The 26,323-nt window shown below is 43.9% G+C and overlaps 1 protein-coding gene across 9 annotated transcripts; it reads left to right on the top strand.

Annotated features, from left to right (window-relative positions):
• Window positions 1–1,187: 1,187 nt before the first annotated feature.
• slc24a3 (solute carrier family 24 member 3) lies at window positions 1,188–26,323 on the top strand. Of its 9 annotated transcripts, none has more exons than XM_049736745.1 (19): window positions 1,502–1,651; window positions 3,840–4,049; window positions 4,253–4,427; window positions 9,757–9,882; window positions 17,650–17,726; window positions 18,152–18,226; window positions 18,313–18,397; window positions 18,738–18,841; window positions 19,724–19,798; window positions 19,895–19,920; window positions 20,009–20,062; window positions 20,146–20,273; window positions 20,605–20,765; window positions 20,930–21,173; window positions 21,489–21,655; window positions 21,999–22,113; window positions 22,519–22,631; window positions 22,722–22,787; window positions 23,015–26,323. In XM_049736745.1, the coding sequence occupies exons 3-19, from the start codon at window positions 4,355–4,357 to the stop codon at window positions 23,162–23,164; spliced, it is 1,839 nt and encodes a 612-aa protein (XP_049592702.1). In that variant the 5' UTR covers window positions 1,502–1,651; window positions 3,840–4,049; window positions 4,253–4,354; the 3' UTR covers window positions 23,165–26,323. The 9 variants fall into 9 exon arrangements, with proteins under 9 accessions (XP_049592699.1, XP_068508740.1, XP_068508739.1 ...); XM_049736747.1 differs by lacking the exons at window positions 3,840–4,049; window positions 4,253–4,427 and adding exons at window positions 5,557–5,575; window positions 6,391–6,448 and having other exon boundaries at window positions 1,513–1,651; XM_049736742.2 differs by lacking the exons at window positions 3,840–4,049; window positions 4,253–4,427 and adding an exon at window positions 1,188–1,275 and having other exon boundaries at window positions 1,362–1,651.

Below are 26,323 nucleotides of genomic sequence, written 5' to 3'. Positions count from 1 at the left end.
AAAATACACTTGCGACCCAGTGGTGAACAAGTAGAATGCATGTTCATTTGGAATTTCTTCAGCAGCGGTGGAAGGAAAATGTCATCACAAATGACAGTCAGAAAGATGGTGGCAACCTAAAATGAGTGGCTCTTGCTATTTTTAGGTCAGACATTTGAATGAACGATTGGCCAAATTGAATTTAAAATGTGCATTATTTCATATGCCCTGTGATATTCATTGTGCGCCTCACTGAACATTTGTTGAGAGTGTGCACCTGCTCTATGTCCAGCTGTGAGTGAGTGAGTGAGTGAGTGAGTGAGTGAGTGAGTGAGTGAGTGAGTGAGTGAGTGAGTGAGTGAGTGAGTGAGTGAGTGAGTGAGTGAGTGAGTGAGTGAGTGAGTGAGTGAGTGAGTGAGTGAGTGAGTGAGTGAGTGAGTGAGTGAGTGAGTGAGTGAGTGAGTGAGTGAGTGAGTGAGTGAGTGAGTGAGTGAGTGAGTGAGTGAGTGAGTGAGTGAGCGAGCGAGCGAGTGAGCGAGCGAGAGTGTCTTCTGCCTTCAGCATTATGCACCTCTGCAAGGACAGGAGAAAACAGGATTAGTGCAAAGGCTTGCTTCTCACATGAGACCTGATGTTGTTTGCTGCTGCACTCCACTGCAGCTGCAGATCAATTGTGACAGCTCAATTTCACTGACCATGACAAGTCCCAAGTGCTCGAAACATCGACCTCTCCCTTTCTTCTTCTGCTCTTTGCTCAGATACCGTTTTCTATTTAAAAATAAAAGGGTCCTTCAGATGTCTCAAGTGCAGAGAGGCCAAGAAATTCAGCCCTTTGAACCTAATGAAGTAGCGAAAAGGAAAAGGGAAACCCACGCAAGCAAGAATGAGGAGAACGTGCAAAATACACACAAGGAGGCTGGGGCCGGAAGGAATCGAACCCTGCACTTTTGAACTGTGAGGCGGATATGCAGAGTGATACTGGGCCGCCGACCGGTGGTTGCAGACCACTGGAATAGGAGACTGCAACTCTGATGGAAAAAAAAAAGATTCTGCTTATTTTTCACAACCCAAAGTAGGCAAGTCTTGTATATGGATATGTTTGTTTTATTGTGCCCCTGGTAGCCAGCCAGGTGCACGCCTCACCAAGTGCATTGGAGGCGAAATTGTGGCCAAAAGGTGTCGTGCGTCGTTTGGCCTTTTATTCTGAAGGTCTATACCGGATATAGCAGCAGGGACGCATTCAATTTGTTTGGCGAGTCCATCGACAAGCCGCTCACATCTGGCAGCTCCACTCCAGTAAGTGAGAGCGAGCGAGCGAGCGAGCATCCATCCATCTCACTCGCTGGCCGGCCGTGACTCGGTGTCCGTCTTCCTCCCTGCAGCCCAGAGTCGTGCGTCCTCTTTCTTGCACCAGCCAGCCAGCCAGCCGGCGGGCGGGCGGGCGACCTGCCGGAACGCTCAACCAACGGAGCGGAGCGGAGCGCCATGGCCCGCGTGGTGGGAGAAGCAGCGATGCCTGAGTCAACCGTGGGAGTAGGTGTGATGCTGAGCCGGCGGAGGAGGAGTAAAGGCAGGCGGAGGAAGCGAAAGGACTTGTTCGCCCTGCAGATGTGCTTCACGGGGATTGTGCTGGGACTCGTTGTTGGCCTCAACAATGTGGCACACAAGGAAGGTGAGAAACGCGCAAAGTTCAATGTCAAATGTCAGGTGTGCATTTAGCAATGAGGTTGGTTGCTCGAGTCTTTGCTTTTATCTCAATTGGATTGCAGAAACTCAAATTGTATTCCGTTTGATTGAGATCAATGTAGAATGTGTCTGTCAATTTTAGACTAAGCTACATGTGAGACTTTAATGAATTATTATTATTATTATTATTATTATGCAAAGCATTGTCGCAGGACATATGGTGAGGATCTCTATGAACAACAAGCCAACGCAACTGTCAAGAGCTCATTTGTCAGCATTTTTTTTCCCGCATTGTTTTGCTGCACAAAAAGTTGTTCATTTAAAAAAACAACAACTCATATTTGCAGACTGGAGTTTTAAAATGAATTCTAACAATTTAGGCAGGCAGGCAGGCAGACAGGCAGACATGAAATATTTAATGTCTTAGTTGGTATGTCAAGAAAATTGAGTACAATTTCACTTCACTCGTTGCTACAAATGACAAAGTCAGAAGTGGCTGACATATGCTCTACTTTCAGACATGTTGAGCCTTGACTATTGTTGCGCAAGAACTCAAGTCGGTACTTAGCAAATAGCGCAATAGCGTCTACATGTTTGCCTTGTGTAAAAAAACAAAGTCGTGTAGTGCTGCTTGCTGCATCCTTTCATGCAGACCGTGCCAGTGCCAGTTCAATTATCGGTTAGTGATGAAAAATGGGTGGGAAGAGCATCAGGCGTAACAAAAACATGGAAGTGGTGGCCAACCTTAAGGGGCCAAGGCAAATTTGCAACCAAGTATAAAAAATAGATCATAAAATAATGACACAGACCTATCACTTAATTGCTCCACGCTGCACTTGCGCTTTTATGTCACCTAATAATCAATAATTGACATTTAGGGGCAAAGAATGGATGTTTTTGCCCACCCATACATAACAGAAGAAGCCGGAAAAAATGCATGCTGAATATACGTATATATATTTTTTTGTATTGTGCACGTTTTGGACCGCATGAAGGAGGTCTACCGCTTTAAAAACAGTATTTTCTGTTCATTCATTTGAAGCATTGAAGGTAAAGGTTAAACGCACAGTGACACTCACTCACTCACTCACTCAACAGTATCTTCAACTGAATGTGAAATTGAATTCCATAAATTATTGCTGCATGCATTTATTAATACGTGACTAATTCTGACAAGCAGCACGGTGGTGCATGTGGCTGGAATGGCAGGCTCCCAACGCTGCAACTTGCATTTATGTCTGGGCCATATTGTCCCAATCCCCTCCCTGTATGGCATTTCTCATCTCTCCAGCTTTCATTTCAAAAACATGCATAATAGTCCAATTATTATTAGAAGTGTGAATGGTTATACATATGTCCGGAATTGATCGATGACCTGTCCAGGGTGTACATGTGGAGCAAGTCTGTTACAAAAACAGGAAGTTTGATGGTAAAGTCGCAACTGTAATTCCCAGATAATGTATGTGGCATGTCCATAAATCCATTTCTCGGTTGTATTTCACCCACTCGGGAAAAAAAAAAAAGGTAAATGCCACAGACACAAATGACAAACGCTGTATATGAAGGAGGGATCAGCCATATGAGCTGCTATTATCTCCAGGTTTTAATGCTCGCTGAACTTTACTGCTCAAGCTAAAGACCCTTTTCATCCATCGGTGACAAATGGCAAAGACAAATAAAGGCTCATGGTATAAACATGCCATTGACGCTTTCTTGGTATGAGCATTAGTGTGTCCATTACCTTATTACATAACTCAGACCTTTGGTTGTTGGGTCTCATCCTTTGTGTTTGCTAGGAGGATGGGTTGGGGGGGGGACACAGATGGAGGGAGCACTTTGTACTGACAAAGCCTTGGGACTCAGAGCAGAGGAACAAAATTGGACAAAAAGGAAAACAGACAAGAGTGCAGTGCGTGCTGAGAAGAGGAATGGGAGGGAGCATGTGGGGACAGCTCAGGCTATGAAATAAGAAACAGTAGGATAAAGGAGATGTAGAAGGAATTGACAGGAACACAGGGAGGTGGGATTTCAGTGCGCTAAATTGCCTGAGACAGGGAAGGTGAACAAATATGTCTTACTATTAAGCAGTCTTGCACAAGCCTCATGATTTGATGGAATTACAATTAAGAGGGCTCTGACCTATGATCAGTATCTTAAATCAATGTTTTTTACAGCAGGGTCCAGGTCCAAGGCCTAACAGTAGGTCTGCGGGCACATTGGACTGGGATGTCCCAATGGGGACAAAAAGCCCCAAGGACGCAGCCTGATGAGAGACGGCAAACCATGGGGCTGAGCGTAAACTAGCTCTGCAGAAGAGGTCTGGATGTCCTCGTCGGGGGCTGAGCGGAGACACAGTATGACCCACGGGAGACCCAACTTCTAGGGTCGGTCCAATTTTGAACCCAGCATTTGCTGTACCTCCTCTCATTGTAAAAAGAAAGCCAGTGATTGCCAGGTCCCACCTCCCCAGTACTGCGCGGTCTGATGCCTGCCTCTATTGTGAGGGAGCCTGGGGAGGACGAGTGCGCTACAAGAGTCCAACGCTTCCTCCTTGCCCATTTCATCCTTGGGCCCTTTTTTTCCACAGGGGCTCATACAAGTGCCGCCTTATGTGAGCTGTGTGGGGAAGGACGTTCTTCTAAAAATAAAAATCATCATTCAAGCACAACTGCAGAGATTTTACAATGGAATGGCGTGGAAAAGTGGTGACGGCATCCGCTCAGGTGGGATGACTCCCTGTGGCGTGATGATGGCGGAGAAAGGTAATTGCTGACAGACTGAACTGGCACTTGGCTCTGTTGACAATGAGGCCCTGCTGGCTGAATCACTCCGACAGCGGCCGGAGACGTGGCGGTCGCTCCTTCACATTTGCCATGGCAAAAAAAAAAAAGACGATCAGCACAGCGTCCGTAAAGTCCTGGCGGCGCGGGAAATGGAAAAGGTCCAAGGGTGCGATGACGGCTGTCTTAGGTAGTACGTCCTTCAGGTGTACAGGTACCTGATGGTGACCACGATCCTACCTACGTACCTTTCTAATGTTACAGCCAAGAATGTCGTACATATGTATGTATGTATGTAGGTACGTACGTATACGTACTGCGATTGACTGGCAAGCTATCCAGGATACACCCCGACTTTCACCTGAAGTCACCTGGGAAAGGCTGAGTGAGGATGAGCAATATAGTAAATGGGTGTTGGAAAAAGAAAAAAAAAAACTTCTCAACAAGTGCCAACCATTACCTTGGGCCAAATAGCTGCAGGTGTGAGTCACTCAAAGTCTTTTTTCTTCATTGTACTGCACGCCGCGCCACGCCACGCCACGCCACGCCACTGTGTGGGTGAGCATAGAACACTTGTGTCCTTGAATATCAACACTGCAGGAGGCACCTAGCACATTGCTTTTCATTGACACTAATTGTCTTTGACTGGTCCCACGGAAAAAGAAGCTGCAGTGGGACATAAGCAATCTGAATATTTGAGGAGTTTGAAGGTTTTGACTCTCTCCACCTGAGTCGAGTGATGGGAGGCGGTGAGTGTAAGCTGTTCTTTCCTCCGCTTCAATAATCATCTCTTTTGTCTTTACAGCATTTAAGGTGACACCAGCTGAGCAACCTCATTTCCGTCTCTTTTTCTCGTCGGTGATCCGGCCAATGAATGTCATGTCATGAGAAAACCTGATGAGATTGCTGTTTCCAGATTGAGGGCTGAGCGCGCACACAGACTGTCCTTGTGCCTGATGTTTGGATGCCAAATGTGATTTTGTGGAGTGTGTGTGTGTGTGTGTGTGTGCAGCACCCCGTTGCAGAGGTGGCTGTTAGTCTGAGCCATTCTGGCATGGCTCTGTTGAACTCTGAGCTGTAGTCAATAAACAGGTGTCCTTTCTTTTCCAAGGCATGTGAGGGCGATGTCAAGTCAAGTCAAGTCAAGTCAAGTTTATTTGTATAGCCCTAAATCACAAACAGTCTCAAAGGGCTTCACATAGCCAAAATTGACAATTATTCTCAAAGCATCCCCTGATCATAAGCTCCCAAAAGGGCAAGGAAAAACTCAAAAAAAAACCCTACCAGGGGAAAATGAGAAACCTTGAGAAGGGACCACAGATGGAAGGATCCCCCTTTCAGGATCACCAGGTTATAATGGATGCAGAGAGTACACAAGTAATACATAATATGAAAATCAATGAAAAAAAAAAAAAAATGGATGTCGGAGGTGTCCTCGATTGTCCTGGCAGTTGCCTCAAGGGGGCCGAGCCGCAGCTCCCCCATCCCGAACTGGTCCCCGAGAATCCAGCCAGCCGCTATCCGCTTTTGAGCCACCTAACCCCCTCCCCAGCCGGGGAGGAGGTGGGCAGAGAGAACAGAACAAACTCCGGCCAAATCGGCCATCACAAGTTAGTTAAAGGCCATCTCATAGAAATGTGTCTTTAAACGTGTCTTAAATGTTTCTACTGAGGTAGTAGTTCTAATATCCATTGGTAGGGCATTCCAAAGCTCTGGAGCCCGAATAGAGAATGCTCTAGACCCTGCAGACATTTTCTTGGCCCTCGGTATAACTAAAAGACTAGCGTTTTGCGAACGAAGGTTACGAGACGGAACATAAGGAACGACTAGGTCGACGAGATATGAAGGCGCTAAGCCATGCAGTGCTTTATAGGTTAGTAGAAGAACCTTGAAGTCACATCTTAAATGGACCGGGAGCCAATGTAATTCGGCTAATATGTCATCATCATCATCATCATCGTCGTCAGTGAGCGGTTCCCATGATAAAGACGGTCCACGTCACGGTGCCTACGATTGCCTTCTTTATGTCTGATGAAAGACCTGTAGCAGCTTTTTCCACCAATTTGGCTGTCAGCATTTTAGCATAGCTGCAGAAAGGACTACTTCTGTCTAGTAGCTATTGTTGATTGTTCCTCCACTTCATCAGCTTAGCCTAGCGTTTGTGACGTGTGTACTGGTGAGTGGGGAAAATAGTGGCAGTCAATTCCTATTTGATAGAAACAAGGACCCAATCAGTGAATTCCCATACTGTGTTGAAATCTCCTGAGTCGTCGTCGTCATTTTCATTCTAAATCGGAGGCAAAAATATGATATACCAATGTATTTCATCTCTTAATAAATAATTCTATAAAAGTAGTGTCAGGTCGCAGACAGTGAGACAGAGCTCCCTCTTTCTCTCTCTCTCTCTCTCTCCTCCCCCCCTCCCTCCCTCCCTCCCTCCACGAGCGATTAGCCTGCAGAGCCTTTTTGTGCACCTCACCTGAACAATGAAAACAATCACAGCGCTATTCATTTCTATTAAGCTTTTAATCATGCCAATCTGACGAATCCTACTCTTAGGTGACCGGGTGGCCATGTGGGCGTCTCTATTTTCATTTCAAAGTCCAACACCAATGTCAAGCAAGGCAAGCAGCAGAAAACATGAATTCTAATGTGTGTGCTGGAGCTCCAAAACTGAGCCTTGGAGTGATGGAAATGATCAAAGATGACGCAACACACAGTAAATTGCATGGCAAGGCCAACGTTAAAATACATTCGGCCTGAATTGACTGCTAGTCCGAGTTTGGGGAATTTGCATAATCACTGACTGCTTCACTGTCTGGTGGAACACATTGTATGGGTGAGCCTTTGATCTATTTTGCATTTTAGAATCATACCAGAGATGGATCCGGAAATATACTTCCTTCTCAGTTTAAAGTTACATGGCCCTTTTTGAAAGACCTGGAGCTTGCCCCTTTTGTTCAATTGCATTCGTGGCAGTGTGTTTCCACCAACTTAACTGGAAGAAAACCAAAGTGCAAATTGGTAGAACCTGTGCACCGAGGGACAACTCGTTGACCTGCGCTTCACGTCACGCGTGTGAAACGTCACACTGAGCTGTTGACTTTGGCACATCATCAAATGAAATGACAAAGACTGATGGACACAAGCCGTGACCTGACATGAAGGCTTGCTGTGTAAATTCACATTCAGATGGTCACTTGATGACTGGCAAGTGGCATTTCGGTATTGAGCATTTCATTTATTTGTTTGATCACCTCTACAATCCAACTGGAGCAAAATGATCAAATAGACATTTTTAGGAAATAATGCTCAGCTTCCAGATGCTTAATCACATGCTACCTCTTTTGCGCCACACCAACGTGGCCTGATTCTTCTTCTCTCTTGGGACACGGACGGAGCGAGCACAATGTTTCAAGATACTCTTGATGGTCACAAAATGTAAATGGACCGCTCATGATGTTGGACACAAAGCTCAACGATAGATGCATCTGCCATACCTGAGCTGGAAAAAAGGAAAGAAAAAAAAAAAGTCCCCGACATGCATGCAAGGAATGGAAAGCATCTCTATACCTAGCCATATTCTTTCATGCATGAACACATCTGTCAAAGAACGCTAATGAAGATGAAGTAGCTAATTAGGGACGACATTGAGGAGCGATGGGCGGCCGTGTTATTTGACGTTATGGGGTCGACTTGGACCTATACCCGTCGGACTCTGGACAATATAGGACACATCAGGCGGCGAGGATAGGAATGTGTTTGCTATTGGGAGAAATATGTGGACAAGCAAGCAAGCATATCTCTTGATGCTAATGATTTCCCACAAGCATTTTCTTTTTTTCTTTATATAACGCTCATCTGATAAAAATGCACTGCATAGTTGGCCTAGATCCAGAGGCTGGTAGAGTTGTGCAGGTACGAGGAGATCCATCAAATTAAACACACGCATATTCCAGTGTGTATTTCAGTTCACAACAATGAGGTCTGTGGACAGATGCTCTCTTTTGTCTTGCTTCACTGCTAATTTATCATCACAAAAAGCCCGATTGATCTGTGTTTGGCGTGACGATTATGATTTGCAATTTTATTCTTTCTTGTGGCTCGGTTCAGACCTCTTCAAATCAATGAGCGACTCAATCAATGACTTACCTCATGGATACAGTTGGTATGGAGGACGTTCCATGCTATTCTGCTTCAGTCATCTTCTGTTGCAGTCTACTGCAAGGTCAAAATGTAATTGTCCATTTTTTCCCACCTATTTAATCCACTCGTGTGCAATCCCAGTCATAATTTCGTTCCGCAGCAAAGCCAAAGCGGACCGGCCGGCTCTCTTGTGGGCGATAGATAGCGTTATTATGAAAATAGATTGCTTTGACCTTGTCATATTGTAGTCTTATGTTTATGTCATATGGACACCGCGTCTACCAAAAAGGACATATAGTAAGTAGTAAGAGGACATTAAGCCTGTGTAAAAGCAAGGGCGGCCTAGCACTGATGCAGCTTGGCAGATTTCACCCTGGGGTTCTCTCGGTAGAACTGTACACAGTCCAACTAGCACTGTACGCTTGCTGTGACTTGTGATTTGCCCCCCCCCCCCCCAAATGAGGACCAATGCAACCTGCTTTTTCACTGACAGCCAAAACCTTCCAAAGCATTTTTTGCTGAGCCTCTTCATTCTTACAGTTTTGTCAGCGTTGTACGTCAGAACACCAAGAATCCAAGGGGGACTGGAAGCCAGGGAAAAAAAAGAGGGATGGTGGCGCTTGAAATTTGTCTCCAAGAAACTGTGCCGTAGCTGCCCTCTACAGCCTTGTGCACATTCTGTTCTCCAATGTGCTTGCAAAATCTATCATGTTCTGATAAATTGAGTGTAGACTGCTTCTATTTATGGAAAGTCTGCCTATGCTGAGGCCTGTTGCATGGTGAGAGAGGAGATGGATTGGAAGAGGGCTGCTCGCGAATGCAGTGACCTACCTACATGAATGAACTGGAACGGAGCTCGGCATGCCTCCATATCAGCCAGCGTTCCTGCAGGAGCGTGCATATGTCATCTCTCTTTGTTCTGTGGCAAACGGAAGGCTTAGCAAACATCCGTAGGATGTCAATTAACACCGGACCTTCAACAAATGAGATTTGTGTGCGCCAAAAGTCATTTCTTTTGCGGAAAAGACACTTGTTCAGCCCTGAAATATATTTTTGTTTGCCGAAGTTGGCTATTTATTTATTCGTAAAAAATGAGTTTGAAGCTCTCTGTCATGATCAGCACTCACATCTTCCTCTCTGTTTTATCCCATTCCGACTCTCTCAGCACACCACGTTTCAAGCGCCGTCATACCGGAAGAGCCCAGGTGGGAGAGCCGTCACCTTCTGCAAGACTTCTATGACAACCAGTCGAAGCTCTTCTCGGAGCTTGAGAAAAACTGCACCGAACCAGGTAAGACTAGTCTAGCAGAGAAGAGAGACTTGTTACTTGGACAGTGCTGCTCAGCTCAAGTCAAATATACGTAGTTGTCCCCAACATAGTACGTAGCTGCTGCCCACTCCCTCGTTGTGTAACCGATGTTGTCTTTTTGCGCACTATTGTGTTGTTCTCCTGGCACGCAGCGCACGAGTGTTTTCCATGTGGGATCCCGGCTGGGCCTGAACAAGGCTGATCCCCTGCCAAGCATTCTCTTGATCTCATTGTAAACACACCACACATGTATTGCACACGCTCGCACACTCGCACCGCACACACACACACACACACACGTCATTTGTCACTTTGAAGATCCAGATACTACATTTCCGTTTGTCATCTCGTTGGATGAAGTGCAGCATGTTAAGGACACGGTTCCTATTGAATTCAAATGTGAAACACTTAATAGGGATGATTCTTCTTGCTTTCATCTCTCTCAAATCCGCAAGGGGAGGGAGATCTTGCAGCGTACCTGTACGACTGTACATAGCGATTTGTGCATGGCGTGCGCTCCAAGCGCCCTGATTTGAATGCAAAGGAGAGCTGCGACTGCGATCGGACGGGACTCGGTCCCGTCGTATCCCGTCACGGCGCACGCCGCCCTATTTCTACCTGTCTCGGTAAATACCAAAAGAAAGAAATCTCCACTGACGGCGCTTTGGGCTCGACTTGCACTGAGCATAAGAATGGGGCCTGCTGTTTCCTTCTGTAAAAACACAACCTTTGTTGATGTGTGAATTTGTTTCGGGAGATTTGGCCCAAACACATGAGAGGAAAAGGGAGGCACTATGCACCAGCCGTAAATGCCAACGAGCGATGCTCACGCACGTGACAGCAATGGCCCCAAAATAGCCAGCCCCTTTTGTCACAATGCTTCCTTGGATATCCTTCAAGGTGAAAAGGCTTGCAAGTCTCTGATCCAGCATTCCTCCCACCGCACACCCCGACCGACTGTGTGCTAGTAAAGTGCTGGCTGAGGGAGGGAGGGAGGGAGGGAGGGAGGAAAGGAGGAAACGCTTGGACTTACTTTTCTATAGCTCTATTTTTATGGTCTGTGTGAGTCACAGCTGTGGCTGGAGCGGTGATATTTTGTCTGTCCATCTCTCCAGAATGGTTGCTTTGCCTTGAGGAAATGTCCGCTTAGTAAACTTGCGGATGAACAGCTTTTTTTTTTTTTTTTAACCAGTCAAAGAATAGGGAGGGACGTGTTTTTCAGGTTTGTCTCTTCTTTGGAGGCAAATCAACCACTCAATTAATTTCGGTGTTTTCCTGAATTCTGAAGGTGAAAATATTCATGTGCAATTTCATTTGACAATCTCTAATCCAGCTGGTTATTTCTTCAACATGCACTACTTTGTGTACTTTCCTGCCTTTACAAGACTGAACATGGCATTTTTGGAAAAATGAGTGGGAAGCTGTGCGCGGCCATGTATGTGAAATGAGAGTCGACACTTTAGAACCATTGTGCTGATCATGCAAATTTTTTTAGCTTTGAAAATGGACCCTCATCCCCCTGCTGCCATGGAAACCAGTGCACTATGTCACCGGTGCATGTACAGTGTGTGTATGTGTGTGTGTGTGGGGGGGGGGGGGGGGGGGGCTTACTTGCTAGCAATGAGCGTTTTACAAAAAGTAAGCAGTCCTTCAACAGAACATTTTTTTTTCCGCCAATACAGCAAACGTTATGTTCACTCTTGTCTAACATTTAATATCTTAATAGCTACATTATTTTTCTCTGACTTGCTGTTTAAGGGATTCAACTAACGTATGTCATCTATTTTTTTTATCATTAACGTACTGTAATTTTTCTTTCTGCCGTGTTAAGCATCTCTCCCTGTCTCGCTCGCTCTCTGTAGCGCTTGCCTGCATTTTGTGACATTCAAGACTGTTCAACCTCAGCAGGGATGTTACCATTTCCAAAGTGAAAAACTTGATCCGATGGACCTCAGACAGGCAGTCAGATAGTTATTTTGGGAAAAGGTCAGGGACCAAGATAACACAGTTTAATTGAAATAAAGTCTCCTCAGCCACATAGCTATTAACATAATGCCGAATGTGTGAAGTCGGTAACAGATGGAACCGGAAACAGCCAAACACCCTTTTTCATTTTAATTGACCTAAAACTGCATGTGTCATGCATTTTTGTCAAATCTAATTGTGACAACCAGATTGACTTTTCAAATACCCAATACAAGAACGAACAAAAAGCTTTACAAAAACAACAACAACAACAACAAAAACGGAACGGCTCTTATTAAAAAATAGTGGGAATTGTCATTTTTTACAACTTTTAAAGAGTTAATCACTTTTGTTTGTTCTAGAAAAACATGCTGATTCGCTGTTTTTGTGCTCGGGTCACAGTCATAAAAATATTTCCTCGGCATCATTTCTTTGAAACATTTTGTTTGTTTAGTTGTTTGGTTTGATAAATGGAGGTTGTTTTTTTCACACGGGATGTGTTTCAGATGTGCAATTTTCCCGACAGTCCTTGAATGCACATCCGTAGTGAAAGTGACACTAAAATAATGCTTTTAATTTTCTCCCATTGTATTACTTGTATTTTCCAACATTTATCATTTATTTTTCTGTGTGAAATTATAAATGCAATTGTGATTTTGCGGTTATAAGTGTGAAAGCTGATGCTAAAGTCTAGGAATGGTTGAATTGAGTTTGTTACCAGGTAAAACAACACGTTTGTGTGTGAAGCTCATTTGCTTTTATTGAAGAACATCAAGATAACAGTGCAAGATTCCATAAGCATGTTTACATGACGCTCAAATGTGAGCGTTTCACTGGGAAAGTACAGCCTCCTCTCTGCTCAACTGCGATATGTCAAATCAACAACGTGTTTGGCAGCTCTCGCTCGCTCGCTCGCTCGCCCACTCCGCGGCCGCCAAAAGCACAGGCGGCCAGCGGATAAATGAATGACGAGCCTGCCAAGATTATGAAATAGCTGAGATGGAAGAAGCCCAAATGTTCATTTGCGTTCCTGCTTGCTTTATTAATGCTGTTTACGCTCAGTTGTTTTTCATGCTCCAAATGATCAAGCTGCAATTGCTATCAATTGCTTGCACAGTAGCTATCAAATATTACATTCCAGAAATGATATTATGTTAGAATGGGATTCTCCATGCTTCAAGCTCAGACCAAGACAGGCGTGCGTGCGTTCGTGCGTGCGTTCACTCACTCACTCACTCACTCACTCACTCACTCACTCACTCACTCACTCACTCACTCACTCACTCACTCACTCACTCACTCACTCACTCCTAACCTTTGGTAGGCTCGAAATCATGAGCATAATACCCAGCAGACATACTGTTGACTGGATGTGCTCTCATCATTCGAATAACCAAGATCATATCAGGCCGCGGATAAAAGCAACATTTACTGCCAGTAATGTGTGCGTGTGTGCATGATGGGATTAATACAATGACGTGGCGTCATGTCAAATGTGTGTGCTGTGGGCTCAGCACTTGCGTATTAGGATGATGATTCTTGAGGTGTCGGCTTAATGAAGTAGCTGAAGGTATGTCATGAAAAACATCTCCAGAGGTTCAAGATGTTTATTTGGTGTGAACAGTGTTTTTTTTGTTTTTTTTTAATACCTCTTCATTATACATCAAGCCTGATAATGACGCAGCATTGTGGCCTATTTACTCGAGGCTGCTGCTGCTGCTGCTGCTTACCGCATGTCAACTTCCAAGCGCACGTTTGTCTCAGTAGTGTTAAAAGTTCAGGGGCAGTGCTAAAATTAAAAAAAACAGGATTCTCTCTTTGGTGCACGCCACCACCTACTGTACATACAGTAGATGGTCAATATAGTCTATTCAAACAAATCTGTGAAATGTAATGAAGGCACGAGACAAGCGGGGCATGTTTTCATCTCTGACACATTGAGTGCTCCATCCGTACTTGACCCTGTTGATGGATGAAAACCTCGTTTTTCGTCTTTTTTTTTGTCATCCATGGGCAAAATGGGCGCCTGTCAGTGATGGATTAAGCAACCTTCCTTCCTTCCTTCCTTCTGACAGAATGGAATGGCCACCTCTGATCTGACTTCTTGCCGCCTCCCTGATTAAATGCCACTATTAGCATGTAACCTTTAGCTCAGCGTTGCACGCACAAGTGCACAAGCAACAAGTTTTCAGTGTGTGGTTTTGTCCATGTGCATCACAATGCCCTTCCCCCTGTCACTCCTATTCTTCGGCCGGACACGTGCAAGACGGCAAAGGCGATTCTCGCTCGTATCTCTTGTGTTCACACACTTGCGTGATTTATTTCACCTCTCACAAGTTTTCTCCCTTGGTGATCCTTTTGCTTTCTGAGGTTCCGTGAGTCAGGAATAGATACTAGGTTCCTTGAATGTGACTAATCCCTTGTGGTCTTCAGCACAGTAGAGAGAGAAATATACATAGGTTGAAGGGACAACCTAAACAACAACAATGCTTTGTTGAAATCTTTTTCTTCCTAAGTGACATCCGGTGTTGTACCTCAACACGTTCAATGAAGGAACGTTGACTAATGTATTTTGAGCATTTTTGTGCTCCTTCTGAACGGTTTTGAATGATGGACAGGTAGCGTGGTCAAACTGCTGATGTTGAAAAGGACCGCTGCTGAAAATTCTGGGAGCTCAGCAGTCAGCAGCGCCTGCTATTTCAGATGACGCATGTCAAAATGATCGCAATATAGAATAGTTCGGTGCGTTAGGAAATAGCGCATCACTTTAGTCATAATTGGTTGCATCATCGGAGTGGTTTGTACAGTGGCAGCGGCGGCGGCGGCAGCAGCAGCGGCAGCAGCGGCAGCAGCAGTTGCAGCCTGCAGCCATTGGCTGAGCCAGTGTCTGCAGCTAATTGTGCCCTCAGGCTGCAGACACTTGTTAATCCCCGAATAGAGAGGAGGCCAAGCAACCTCAAGTGTTCAGCTCTTGGGGCTCTTTTCTCCCTTCCTTCTTCTCCATCACTGTGTAAGTGATGACTTTTTAAATTGTTCAAGGGTCATTACAGGCAGTGGACATACGTATTTGTGTCATTCAACACTGCTTTCATCCTATAAATTCTTTTCTTCTCCCTGTGTGTTTTCTTGCAAGTCTGCCCTTTTTCTTTCCGTTCACGATTGCTCGATGTGTTAGGTAATACCACCCGCATATATTTAAGTACTTGTGGCAGAAAATAAATGCAACCACATGCTGCTGCCTGTGTGTGTGTGTATGTTGCAATTGCATGCAATCACATGCTTTTAAACAAAGCTTTTTCATATGAGCCCTGTATTACATGGCATTGGCTTCTATTTTTCATAAAGTAAGTGGCTGCATTTGTGCTGCAGTCTCCTCTCCTCTCCTCTCCTCTCCTCTCCTCTCCTCTCCTCTCCTCTCCTCTCCTCTCCTCTCCTCTCCTCTCCTCTCCTCTCCTCTCCTCTCCTCTCCTCTCCTCTCCCCTCCCCTCCCTCTAAATGGAGATTGACATAAGAATGGGAAGGACTCTTCTGTGCTTGAAGGACACTGAGTCATCTCTAATGTCATCCAAAGAAATGAATCACTTCTTCTTTTTATGAAATGTCTGCAATTGAAGCCGCCAATTTCTCCAAAGTGACTTTTAAAAAGTATTTGCCAAAACAACTTTATTTCTCAAGAGAAGGCTTTTGTTGTGTTTGAATGATTCTTCCTTGAAGTTGTCCAGTGGAGCGAGCGCTGAAGCCAATTTGGGATGCTGCTCAACTTCCTCTTGTATTTAAAGTTCTTTTTTGCTTTCTTTTCTTTGTTTGTTGTTTTAATGTGACAAATGTAGATGTTTTTGGATCAACTTTCGAAGAGGGCTGAAGTTGAGCCTGTTTATTGTGTTTACAATGTGTGTGTGTGTGTGTGTGTGTGCGTGTGCCACAACAGCGAGCTTATTGTGGATAGAGGAAACACCATCTGTCATCTGCATGAAGAGTGTTTTTTTTCCCACTGTTCTGACAACAGCGAGGTCTCCCATTACGCCTTTAATGATGTATAGGATTTGTCAGATTTCTCTCTCTCTCTCTCTCTCTTTCTGTCTGCGTGTGTATGAGTGCCACACAACTCTTACGTAATGCTTGTGGTATTATGCAAGGAGGTGGGGGCGAGGGGGGCTGACTGTTGTTTCCAACCCTCAAGTGACAAGCCGTCCGTCTCTGCTTGGGTCAATCCACGTTGATCTCACGAAGCTCAGGGATTTGGCAGCTGACTTGGCCCCTACATGCCAGATTTCTTCATCAGGTCACACTCACCATGCAGTTTACCACTATTTCTGGGGATAAATTGACATGATGGAAAGATGAAGATTATCATGGTTTTCTATTTTATTGTAAATGATAAAAAACAAAAAAAAATATTTTGCGACTCATTGCATTATCATCTTTCTTTTAAGAATATTCCAATGAATTTTTTCCCTCAAATCTGACCCAACTGGAATGTTTGGGAATTTCTTTCTTTTTTTTCTTGGGCACCACCAAAGGGGCGATTTCCAACACATCTATCTGCACAGCCACTTTGACCTTATTTATTCCGAGGTGATGACACAACAGCTTTCTAATAGCCTTTTATCAGATTATATACTTAGCCAAATGGCTTTAGCGCAGCAGATATGGTAAGCATTGATTTTTCACCTTCTTTTCTACATGCAAAGATTATACAATGCTTTTTGTCTCGCTCACGCTCTGACATGCAGGTTTTTTTTTTTTTCATAGAATACTTAATGAGATTAGAACAGTACTAGAAGGTTACATCATTGCTGGTCTGTTTAAATATCCTCCATCATAATCCTAAATCATTTCAGATGCTTAGTATATCTGACATGCGTTGTACAGTTCCATTTCAAACTCTGTCCAGCTCCATCAATGTTGGACCTCTGTATTTATTGATGATGTGACCGCTGACCAAAACGTTGGGATGATTTCTCAAGTGTTTTGGACAACGTTCTCAGCCAAATGTTTCCAAAGCCCTTTGCAGTGCAGAAGGACCCCGGAGAATATGGAAACATAGCCGTAAAAGACAGCAAAGAGTTCAATTTAAAGAGGGCCGGGTCAATCTCCTGACCTCAAGCAATGACCCTATATTTTTTCTATAATTTGTTTTTTTTTTTTCTCTCTGAGTAGCTCCTCCACATGATTTCATTTTGGACGACTTGTCTGCTAGCTTCACCTTGTTCTCTCCTCTTCTTCCTATGCATAGACAGCGTTGCGGCCACGCAACACTCACAGGCTGCAGGTGCCACGGCCTGCCTGACTCACAAGCTCCGGGCTATACTGAGGGAGAGAAAGAGAGAATGTCACTGCACATTGGGTTGCCATTCGGTTACACCGGCACATCAACGCATACACATACAGCAAGTTACGAAGACACACAATGGAGCTTGGCGAGCAAAACCCAAATACACACAAAGACACGCAGAGTGGGTCATGCTGGGCCACAGCTATTTTTAACCCGAGCGCTTGTATGCACACTTCCATGTAATCCTGGGAATTGTGCATGCTGTGGCTTATTTTCTTCCAATTGGCTAACGATACACACAACGAATTATTCCTTGTGTCGTTGAGGTCACCGCCTGATTGAAATGATATTTCTCACCGAGCACAAACTCGACTCTTTGATCAGGTCTTTTTGATTGTTTGGAGGTCACTGCGAAGCTATTGAGACGTTTCTCATTTCTCACTGGATCATCATAATAATAATAATAATAACGGGCTTCTTTCTTTCATTGTGTTCTATTTTGTCTGCAGCTATTCACGAGTTCCCCAGAGACTTCTTCACAAACCAGGAGCGCGTTGACGGAGCCGTGGGATTGCATGTCCTCTGTGTGAGTGTCTTTTCGGCTGTAAAGCCTCACCGTGTAATATTGATCTGCAATATTTCTAGTTGTTTTTTTTGTCTTTGTATACAGTAGAGGTTTTTTCAAGGGTAAGGAACAAAATAGTCTGGTTTCCTAGAAATCATTCCTACTTCCAAGGGCTTCACACATGAGAATGCATTCTAATTACCCGGGAGAACTCATGTCCCTCTCGTGCATCATAATGCCATGAAGATGTACATGCTCTATAAAAGGAAACATTTCAAGCATGTAAATATGTTTTGCTTTTCTCTAAAAGTAGAGGATGTTGGAAAAATGATCTGTGTACAGAAATGATTTCATTGCCGCAGCAGCCAAGTTGAAAGTGTGTGTGTGTGTGTGCGTGTGCGTGCGCGTGCGTGTGCGTGTGCGTGTGCGTGTGTGTGTGTTTGCAGGCTGTCTATATGTTCTATGCCTTGGCCCTTGTGTGTGACGATTACTTCGTCCCCTCATTAGACAAGATATGTGAGGTAAATCCTATATCATTGTTTTAGCAAGATTTGCCGCCATGATGATTTTTCTTTCACTTTTCAAATTGCTTCTTCTCCCCCACTAGCGTCTTGATCTCAGTGAGGATGTTGCAGGGGCAACCTTCATGGCTGCGGGAAGTTCAGCGCCTGAACTGTTCACCTCGGTCATAGGTGACAAACGTACACAATACGCGTTCATAATATAGCAAACTCAATAAAGCTTCCGATTGAACACCTACAAATCAGTCAATGGATCTCAGTGGGTTCCTCGAAGATGATTCCGTCACACTTGACATGCATTTATAAGTCTACAGACAATCTTGTAAACTGTAGATTCAAATAGTATTTATCAAAACTTGGGGCCTCTAAAGCCAGAGCATTCTTTTGAGATAGTACTTTAGGCTGACCAGAAAGTGATGTTTGAAACAATCCAAAATGTATGCCCCCCTCCCTAAAGTAAACAAACGACTCAACATGTGCAGCAATGAGTGTTGACGTCTCTGCTTTGCAGGAGTATTCATTACCAAAGGGGATGTTGGGGTTGGCACCATTGTTGGCTCAGCTGTCTTCAATATCCTCTGCATTATTGGAGTATGTGGGATCTTTTCCATGCAGGTGAGCTACATTGTTGTTTGTAGTCAAGTACTTCAGTTTGGCTCGGCTACGCCCTCAAAGACATTTCATCTGCATAATTCAACGGTTACCTTAATAATTTTCCATTTGCAGGCAATCATTTACAATAAAATAGACAAACTGAAGATGAGCTTCAAACGGATCCCTGAGGACAAAAACAATCGAGTCTTTCATTTGTGAGGCAATCAAGCCTGCTTTGAGACATTACAATGATCTCCGTAACAGCTCTAGATCAGGGCGATGAGTGTTAAAAAGAGTTCATACGAGAAAGGTCATTCCCAAATTTCCCCAGGATGTGACCAAAGCCTTCTTCACTTGTCACCACAATGATAATTGAGCTCAAGAAGGTCAAGGAGAAATGGTTTGGATAGAGAAAGAATTGCATCGTGTCTTCAAATGATTGTCATTTGTTTTGAATGGCTTTCTGCTTTCTTTCGTTCTTTCTTTCGTTCTTTCTTTCTTTCTTTCTTTCTTTCTTTCTTTCCTTCTTTCTTTCTTTCATGAATGCACATCACACTTCCCACGTATTGTCAGCCTCAGTCCAAAAATCCCGCCCGCCTGTCCCTCTCTGCCCCTTTAATCCTTTGAGCAACCGCGAAACATACTTGAAAGAATGTTTTTCCTATCTAATGACATATTATGCAAGCGGAGACGCATGATGTGTTTATCTTGTTAAAAGCATCTTTCTCAACCGGACGAATCCGTCCGTCAAAGTCAAATAAGTATTACGATACCGATTTACTATTTGTCTAAATAATGCAGTTGTGTGGAAACTAAAAATCACCCAGTAATTTGTAGTCAACCCTTATGTGGGAGTGAATAATTCTTCTTCTTTTTTTTTTTTTTTCTGATTGTTCTCCCCAGACCATCCATCTGTCCTGCTGGCCTCTGCTCAGAGACTCCACCTACTACACTCTGTCTATCGCTGCTCTTATTGTGGTAAGTGCCTACTTTAAATTGTGTGTTGTGTTGTCATTTTTCCATACAGTGCATGTAAAAATGGAACCTTTCGTTGCCCTTCTTTCCTTATTGTAGTTCATATATGACGAAAAAGTGGTTTGGTGAGTCCCATTTATGAAATTCAGCATTTTCTCCCATTGACAGTTCCAGAAAAAAAGAAAGAGAAATGTTATTTATTGTACTTTTTAGGTGGGAAGCACTCACCTTGATTCTGATGTATTTCGTCTATATTTTGATCATGAAGTAAGTTACATAACAAAATGCATATCAAGTCAAACGGAACTGAAAATGGGTCTAGTTTTAAGTGTTGGATTTGTTCCCTGCAGACTCAACTCCCATGTGGTACGCTTCCTGGAGAGGCGGAAGAAGAACTCATCCAGTTTAAGGAACGACGCCGCTAGTAACGGCGAGCTCGACGATGGCTCCGATGCGACTGCCGTCCTGCTGAAAAAAGGTAGGCGCTCGGTAAAAGCTCTTAAGTTGTAGCGTTTGACACGTGATGGCAGCAAAGCACTACATTTAGCTAAATGACCATTCCCAACTCACTAAAGCGTCGTTCTTTGCACCGTTGTGCCGCAAAATGGCGCCAAAAAATACGTCAATAAATACTAATCATAAAAAGGATGCCTTTTCTGCTTGTTGTTATTATAACGGACAAACGTCTCAATACATCTTGTGTGTGTTTTCAGAAGGCTTGTTTGACTGATTAGCTAGCTGTTCATAGTGTTTAGTGCATCCGTAATGTATTGACCCTGCGCGCGTGTGTGTGTTTGTGTGTCGTAAAGCAAACCGCCACAGGAAAACATCCGTGTTGATGGTTGATGAGCTTCTTTCAGCATACCCCCACCAGTTGTCCTTCTCAGAAGCCGGCATGAGAATCATGATCACCAGCCATTTCTCCCCGAGAACACGCCTCACCATGGCCTCCCGAATGCTCATCACTGAGGCAAGGGCACACACGCACGCACGCACACACGCACACCCGCACACACACACCCGCGCACACACACTCGCCCTTTAAGAAAGATTGTGGTGGCTACTTCCAATGACATCTAACATAACACACTATCTCAGAGGGCTGATGACACGATGTTTGTAATGTGCGTACAGAGGCAACGTCTGATCAACACACAAACTTTGATCAACGGCGACTCGGACGGGCCCGCGAAAGGAGCGGCGGGCAAGCGGGCTATAGAAAACGGGCTGTCTGGAGCAGAACGCGGTGTCAACGTGCGGCGGGAGGATCACGAGGCAGGCAATGAGACGGAGAACGAGGACAATGAGAATAACGAAAATGATGAGGAGGAAGAAGAAGAAGATGGAGAAGGGCCTTTTGTGCCCTTCCAGTGTCCAGGTAGCTGAAAGAAGTCTTGTCAGCTTGTTGTGCAAATAGCATTAGTATTTAGTTAGGTTGTTTTGAAATATAAAATAATGCATTTGTAGCATGAAATCTTTGTTTCGTGCATGGTACACGTATATGAAGTTTCATCCCAGCAAAACAATTCGAATCATTTAATTATTCGCAAGAGAGTGAGCTGCTTCGTGAAATGCCTTTTGCGTGAAATCATACTCAAATGCGCAAGCAACATTCCAATTCGGCTTGTATCAAAGTGGAAATGAATTCTATTGCAATTGTATGATTTATTATTAGAATGTCATTGTATTGCAGCGGGTATATGCAACAAAGTCAAGTGGCTGCTGGCCTGGCCTCTGTGCCTGCTGCTCTACTTCACCGTGCCCAACTGTTCCACGCCACGTTGGGAGAATTGGTTCATGCTGTCGTTTGTCGCCTCAACCCTGTGGATCGCCGCCTTCTCCTACTTCATGGTTTGGATGGTGAGAGTTTTCATGCTCTCGCCCAAACTCGGTTGCGTTGACTTGTGGCTGAGATGAAAAACATGCAGCCATTCTCCTGCCACATTTCGTTTTATTAACACTGTCAATCAGGGCTAGTTTGTTTAGAGGGGCCCTATGCTTAACCTGTACCATATTCAATATTTGACACTTTTAGTTTATTGATCAGTTAGAATGATTCCAAGTTGAAATCTTGCGCTTTACATTTCAACAATGAAACCAGTTCCACAGCATTTAAACACATACTATGTGCTATTGTTAGAATGTAGCATCAAAGATGATCTCTGGAATAAGCGGCGTTATTCTAAAATGTTTTGTGCCTCAGGTAACGGTGATTGGCTTCACTCTGGGCATCCCCGACGTCATCATGGGCATCACCTTCCTGGCAGCTGGGACCAGTGTCCCCGATTGTATGGCCAGCCTCATCGTGGCAAGACAAGGTAGGCGGGCAGACAGGCAGACAGACAGACAGACAGACAGACAGACAGACACACAGACAGTCACACACACAGGCGTACAACAACCGTTACACTGGAGTGAAAAGCGGGCAGACACTTCAACGGGGATCCTTCAACTGTCTTTTGATCCGTGCTTCTTTTAGCTCCTGTCATCAAATATTTAAAGAGGTCTGTTTTTCCGGACGCGCCCTGGCCATCACGCGGCTTGGCTTTGCGCTCGCTTCGAATCACGCTTTCTTCGGGACATCAGTCGGACACGTGATGACACCGCTCTGACCTTTTTGAACCCCCAGCCGAGCTGCCCACGCTGTCTGCTTTTTTGTTGTTGTTTTTGCCCCCCCCCCCAGTCGCCTTAGCAACTTTCTCCCGGTGCTTCTTTCTGCGCAGGAATGGGAGACATGGCGGTGTCCAACTCCATCGGTAGTAATGTGTTTGACATCTTGGTGGGACTAGGCCTCCCCTGGGCCCTGAAGACACTGGCCATTAACTACGGCTCCGACGTAAGCGGCAGATCAAATCCGAATAGGAGAAAGCGCACAGTTGCTTTTGGTTTGATTGCAGTCAAATTCAATTCAAACACTTTGTTGCAGATCAAGTTATACAGCAAAGGACTGATTTTTTCTGTCGGCCTTCTGTTGGCGTCTGTGTTTCTGACGGTGAGTGTGCATGGAAAGGCTTTCAGATGCCTGCCTCATCGGTTCCTTCAATGAATGTGAGCGATGATTTCACCAATGCTAATTATTCCTGCTACAAAAGATGCAGCGTTTCGGGCTGAAATACTTCTACTGCGTTCATGTTTTCATTCCTTCAGCTTCCGAAGCGGCGGTATCGACTCATCATCGTTCACTTGTGCTTGTGTGCGTGCGTGCGTGTGTGTGTTCAGGTCATTGGCGTTCACCTCAACAAGTGGACGCTGGACAAGCGCCTCGGTCTCATGTGTCTCCTCCTCTACTCCGTCTTCCTGTGTTTCTCTTGCCTCATCGAGTACAACATCTTCACCTTTGTCAACCTGCCCACCTGCAGGGATGACTAAGGCACGCGCGCGCGCATGCGCACGCGCACACACTTTCAGACGTGGCATTTGAAGTGGAATTAGATGGCAGCGTACCAAAATTGCAAATCTTATTAACGAGATTAATGTGCAGACAACTTTCCCTCAGTGGAAATCACAAATGTGTCTATTATTTATTTATCAGTATGAGAAGAGGAGGGAGGGACGGCCGGCCGGCCGGCCCACACGGGATGACAACCACAACTTTCTGATGTGGTGGACTTTTTTTGTTTGTTTTGTTTTCCTCCCATGACGACATCGTCGACCGTTATCGTTTGGAGGAAACGGTGGAATTCAGCACTGTGCCACCCACCCATGTGATTCCGAGTCAATAAACTGGTGTGGGCTCGGAGGAAGGACATTTGTTCCGCAAATGAGACAATGTCCCAGCTGTCATTATTATGATCCAGAATTGATAGCGTTAAGCCATGGGGCCCATTGTCTTATTGTCTCTCGACTCGTACGTACATATCCAAAATACACCAGGGCGTTGTTACCCACCCACCCGCTCGTGTTTTGTAAATGTTACAACGCAGCTGACGTAGCGATGTTTTGTATTTCAAATGAATTAGTTTGCTTTATGGAGAGCTTTTGGTTGCCATTTGTACATAGCGTCGTGTAAATAAGCCCAGATGGCCGATCTATTATTTATTGGTGTCATATGCACATTTCTCCTTTGGAGGTCACAGAACCCTCAACAGGTTTATTTATGGTGCCAGGGTCGCTGCAATCCACTCTTAGGAGAGGAACACTTCTTTACAGATGACAAGCACAACCAACCGCTTTGGATGTTTTCGAATGACTTGATTTCGATGCACCGCGTGTTAAGATTAGGGAACAAAAGTCCAAATGCTCTTGCGCTCCCGAGCCGAAACTAGCTTTAGAAAATGACCGCTCTCTCTTTCTTTGTGGTCCTCCAAATGGTCCGAGCTGATTATAGGGAGGCTTTTCCTTGTAAGATGAAGCCGTTTTTTTGCGTTTGGCTCGAGCACTGCGAACACAGTGTTTATTAGGAGTGACAGGGTGGTTCGTCACAGAGAAGCAAAGTACACAAAATAACGTTTTGCTGCTCTAAGCTCCTTTCATACACTGACGAAATAGACACTGATGGCATTATTTGACTAGCCGCTCACTCTTTGGTAGATGGAGGGTCCCTTTCGAGATGTTCTATAAGACATCAGGACATCCTCGCTTGAATACTTTCTTTTTTTCCGTCGAGAAACTTTGTATTTTGTATGGCCTAATGTTTAGATTTGTCCCAATTTGGTAGGTTTGTTCTACAGTATTTGAATATTTGTACTAGATTTTAGAGCATGTTAAATGTAGGTTTGTGAACGCTCCCGAGTACTTTTACGCCACTTCGGGGAGTCCACAAACAGCACAGAATTCGCACTTATTCCTCAAATGACTTCCACAACTGTTGAAACCTGTTGATTCTTGCACAGTATCCTTACAAATGTTTTTCTGTTGTTATTTTTATTTTTGGCCTATTTTATTCCACTTTGTTTTGATTAAAACATTAGAAAAGGAATTCTATTTCAAATGTAGTATTTAAAATGTAATTTTTGCTTTGTTTATTTTGAGTAGGCTCAGTTGTTCAGTTTTGTCATCTGTGCTATTACAGGAAAACAGGGTTTTTGAAGTTGTTGAAGAACACCTATAATGCAATAATTACTATCATACAAACATGTTGACATCCCACTTTAAATATAAAAGAATTTATCATTGATAAGCGTTATAAAAAGAATATAAGCTGTGTGTTTTTTATGTACGGCGTGACACTTTGCCAGCTGATCTTTTATTTAAAAAAAAAAGAAAAAAACGGTTAATACCAGGATTAATTCAAACAGGACTCTTTTTATAATTACAGAAATGCATTTTGCAACTAAACAATCAAATTACAACTTGCACCATTCCGCTGAAGAAATCCCCTTTTTAACACCAGTGAATTGGTAGACGTTCCATGTTGTTGCTCTCAGAGGATAAAGATTCCCATTTTTAGGAACTTGAATTTATTTCCCTGAAGATGTGAGCTATCATTCTGTGCTAATATGAGGCTATATTGTACAGTATGACATTCTAGCCTAAGGTTTCAAATATTTATATATTGAGGAGGAATTCTTTCTCGTAGGACTAACACCAAGCTTCTCTGTTTTGTCTTTTGGCAAAATATTGTTGTTTACACTCGATGACACGATTTGAATCCAGAGAACAACTTATTATGTTTGCATGCCAAGAAATTGATCCGAAATGGAATACAAGGCATTGATGATCCAGGATATTCGGGACAATTGACCAAAAAATAACAGTTGATGATTTCGTCCATTTCTTTATTTGATCCGAGAAATGTTTAGTATAGTACACGTCGCTCTTTTTGATCTTCACACATTCCAAAACATTTCCGTAGATTCAGTATTATCAGTGAATGTTTTTCTTTCGATTGTCACATGGAACAGAGCGTATTTATACCATGCACTTTATCATACGACAAATTGTTACAGGTTTGTTTTGAACTGATCCTCTGCTGCTATTTACAAGATATACCGAAAACCAAAACAGTATACAATCCCATGGGTTCTAAATCAACCAAACCACCACAACAATGGTCAAAATTTGTCTTGGATATTCTGAAAGGTGTGATACCCATATAGATACTAGATAATACTATATTTCAGATGTACGATATGTATATAATAGGTGTAAATGTATATATTTTTGGTTTCCACGTGTATATTTGTCGAATATATATTTTCATAGAATGTAGGCTGGCCTTGTACTCCTTTGTTTAGATGTGCTTGAGACCTCTTAAGCTACTTGTTTACTCGCATGGAGATTCATGTTCAATATAATAAATTATTTGTAGTTGATGATCTTAATGTATATTTGGATGGAATTCCGCTGAATTCCCAGCACTGCATTTATTTCAAATAGCATGCTCTTGCTTGGTTATAGCGGGATTGAAGAGGAGAGGAGACGAGAGCTATTTGCAGAATACATTTCAGTACATGTGCAAGTGTTACCGCTTCTGAATCTAGGACCTTTCTAACTGGATGGTTGACTTTGTGTTTAGATGTTTCAAATGTCATTTTAGAGATCATTTTGCTACCAAAGCATTAATAAATATGTATTTGCTCAAGACAA

Source organism: Syngnathus scovelli, chromosome 12 (genome assembly GCF_024217435.2).
Source record: "Syngnathus scovelli strain Florida chromosome 12, RoL_Ssco_1.2, whole genome shotgun sequence".
Taxonomy (NCBI): Eukaryota; Metazoa; Chordata; class Actinopteri; order Syngnathiformes; family Syngnathidae; genus Syngnathus; species Syngnathus scovelli.
The sequence above is the reverse complement of the archived record's forward strand: the minus strand, read 5'-3'. Positions and strand labels throughout refer to the sequence as shown.

Bases quoted from the DNA above. Each gene is read 5' to 3' on its own strand.
- slc24a3 (XM_049736741.1), top strand. From the start codon at position 8,426: ATGAGGTCTGTGGACAGATGCTCTCTTTTGTCTTGCTTCACTGCTAAT. The intron at 18,227-18,312 runs GTAAATCCTATA...CTCCCCCACTAG, and splicing joins CATTAGACAAGATATGTGAG to CGTCTTGATCTCAGTGAGGA. The intron at 18,398-18,737 runs GTGACAAACGTA...TCTGCTTTGCAG, and splicing joins ACTGTTCACCTCGGTCATAG to GAGTATTCATTACCAAAGGG.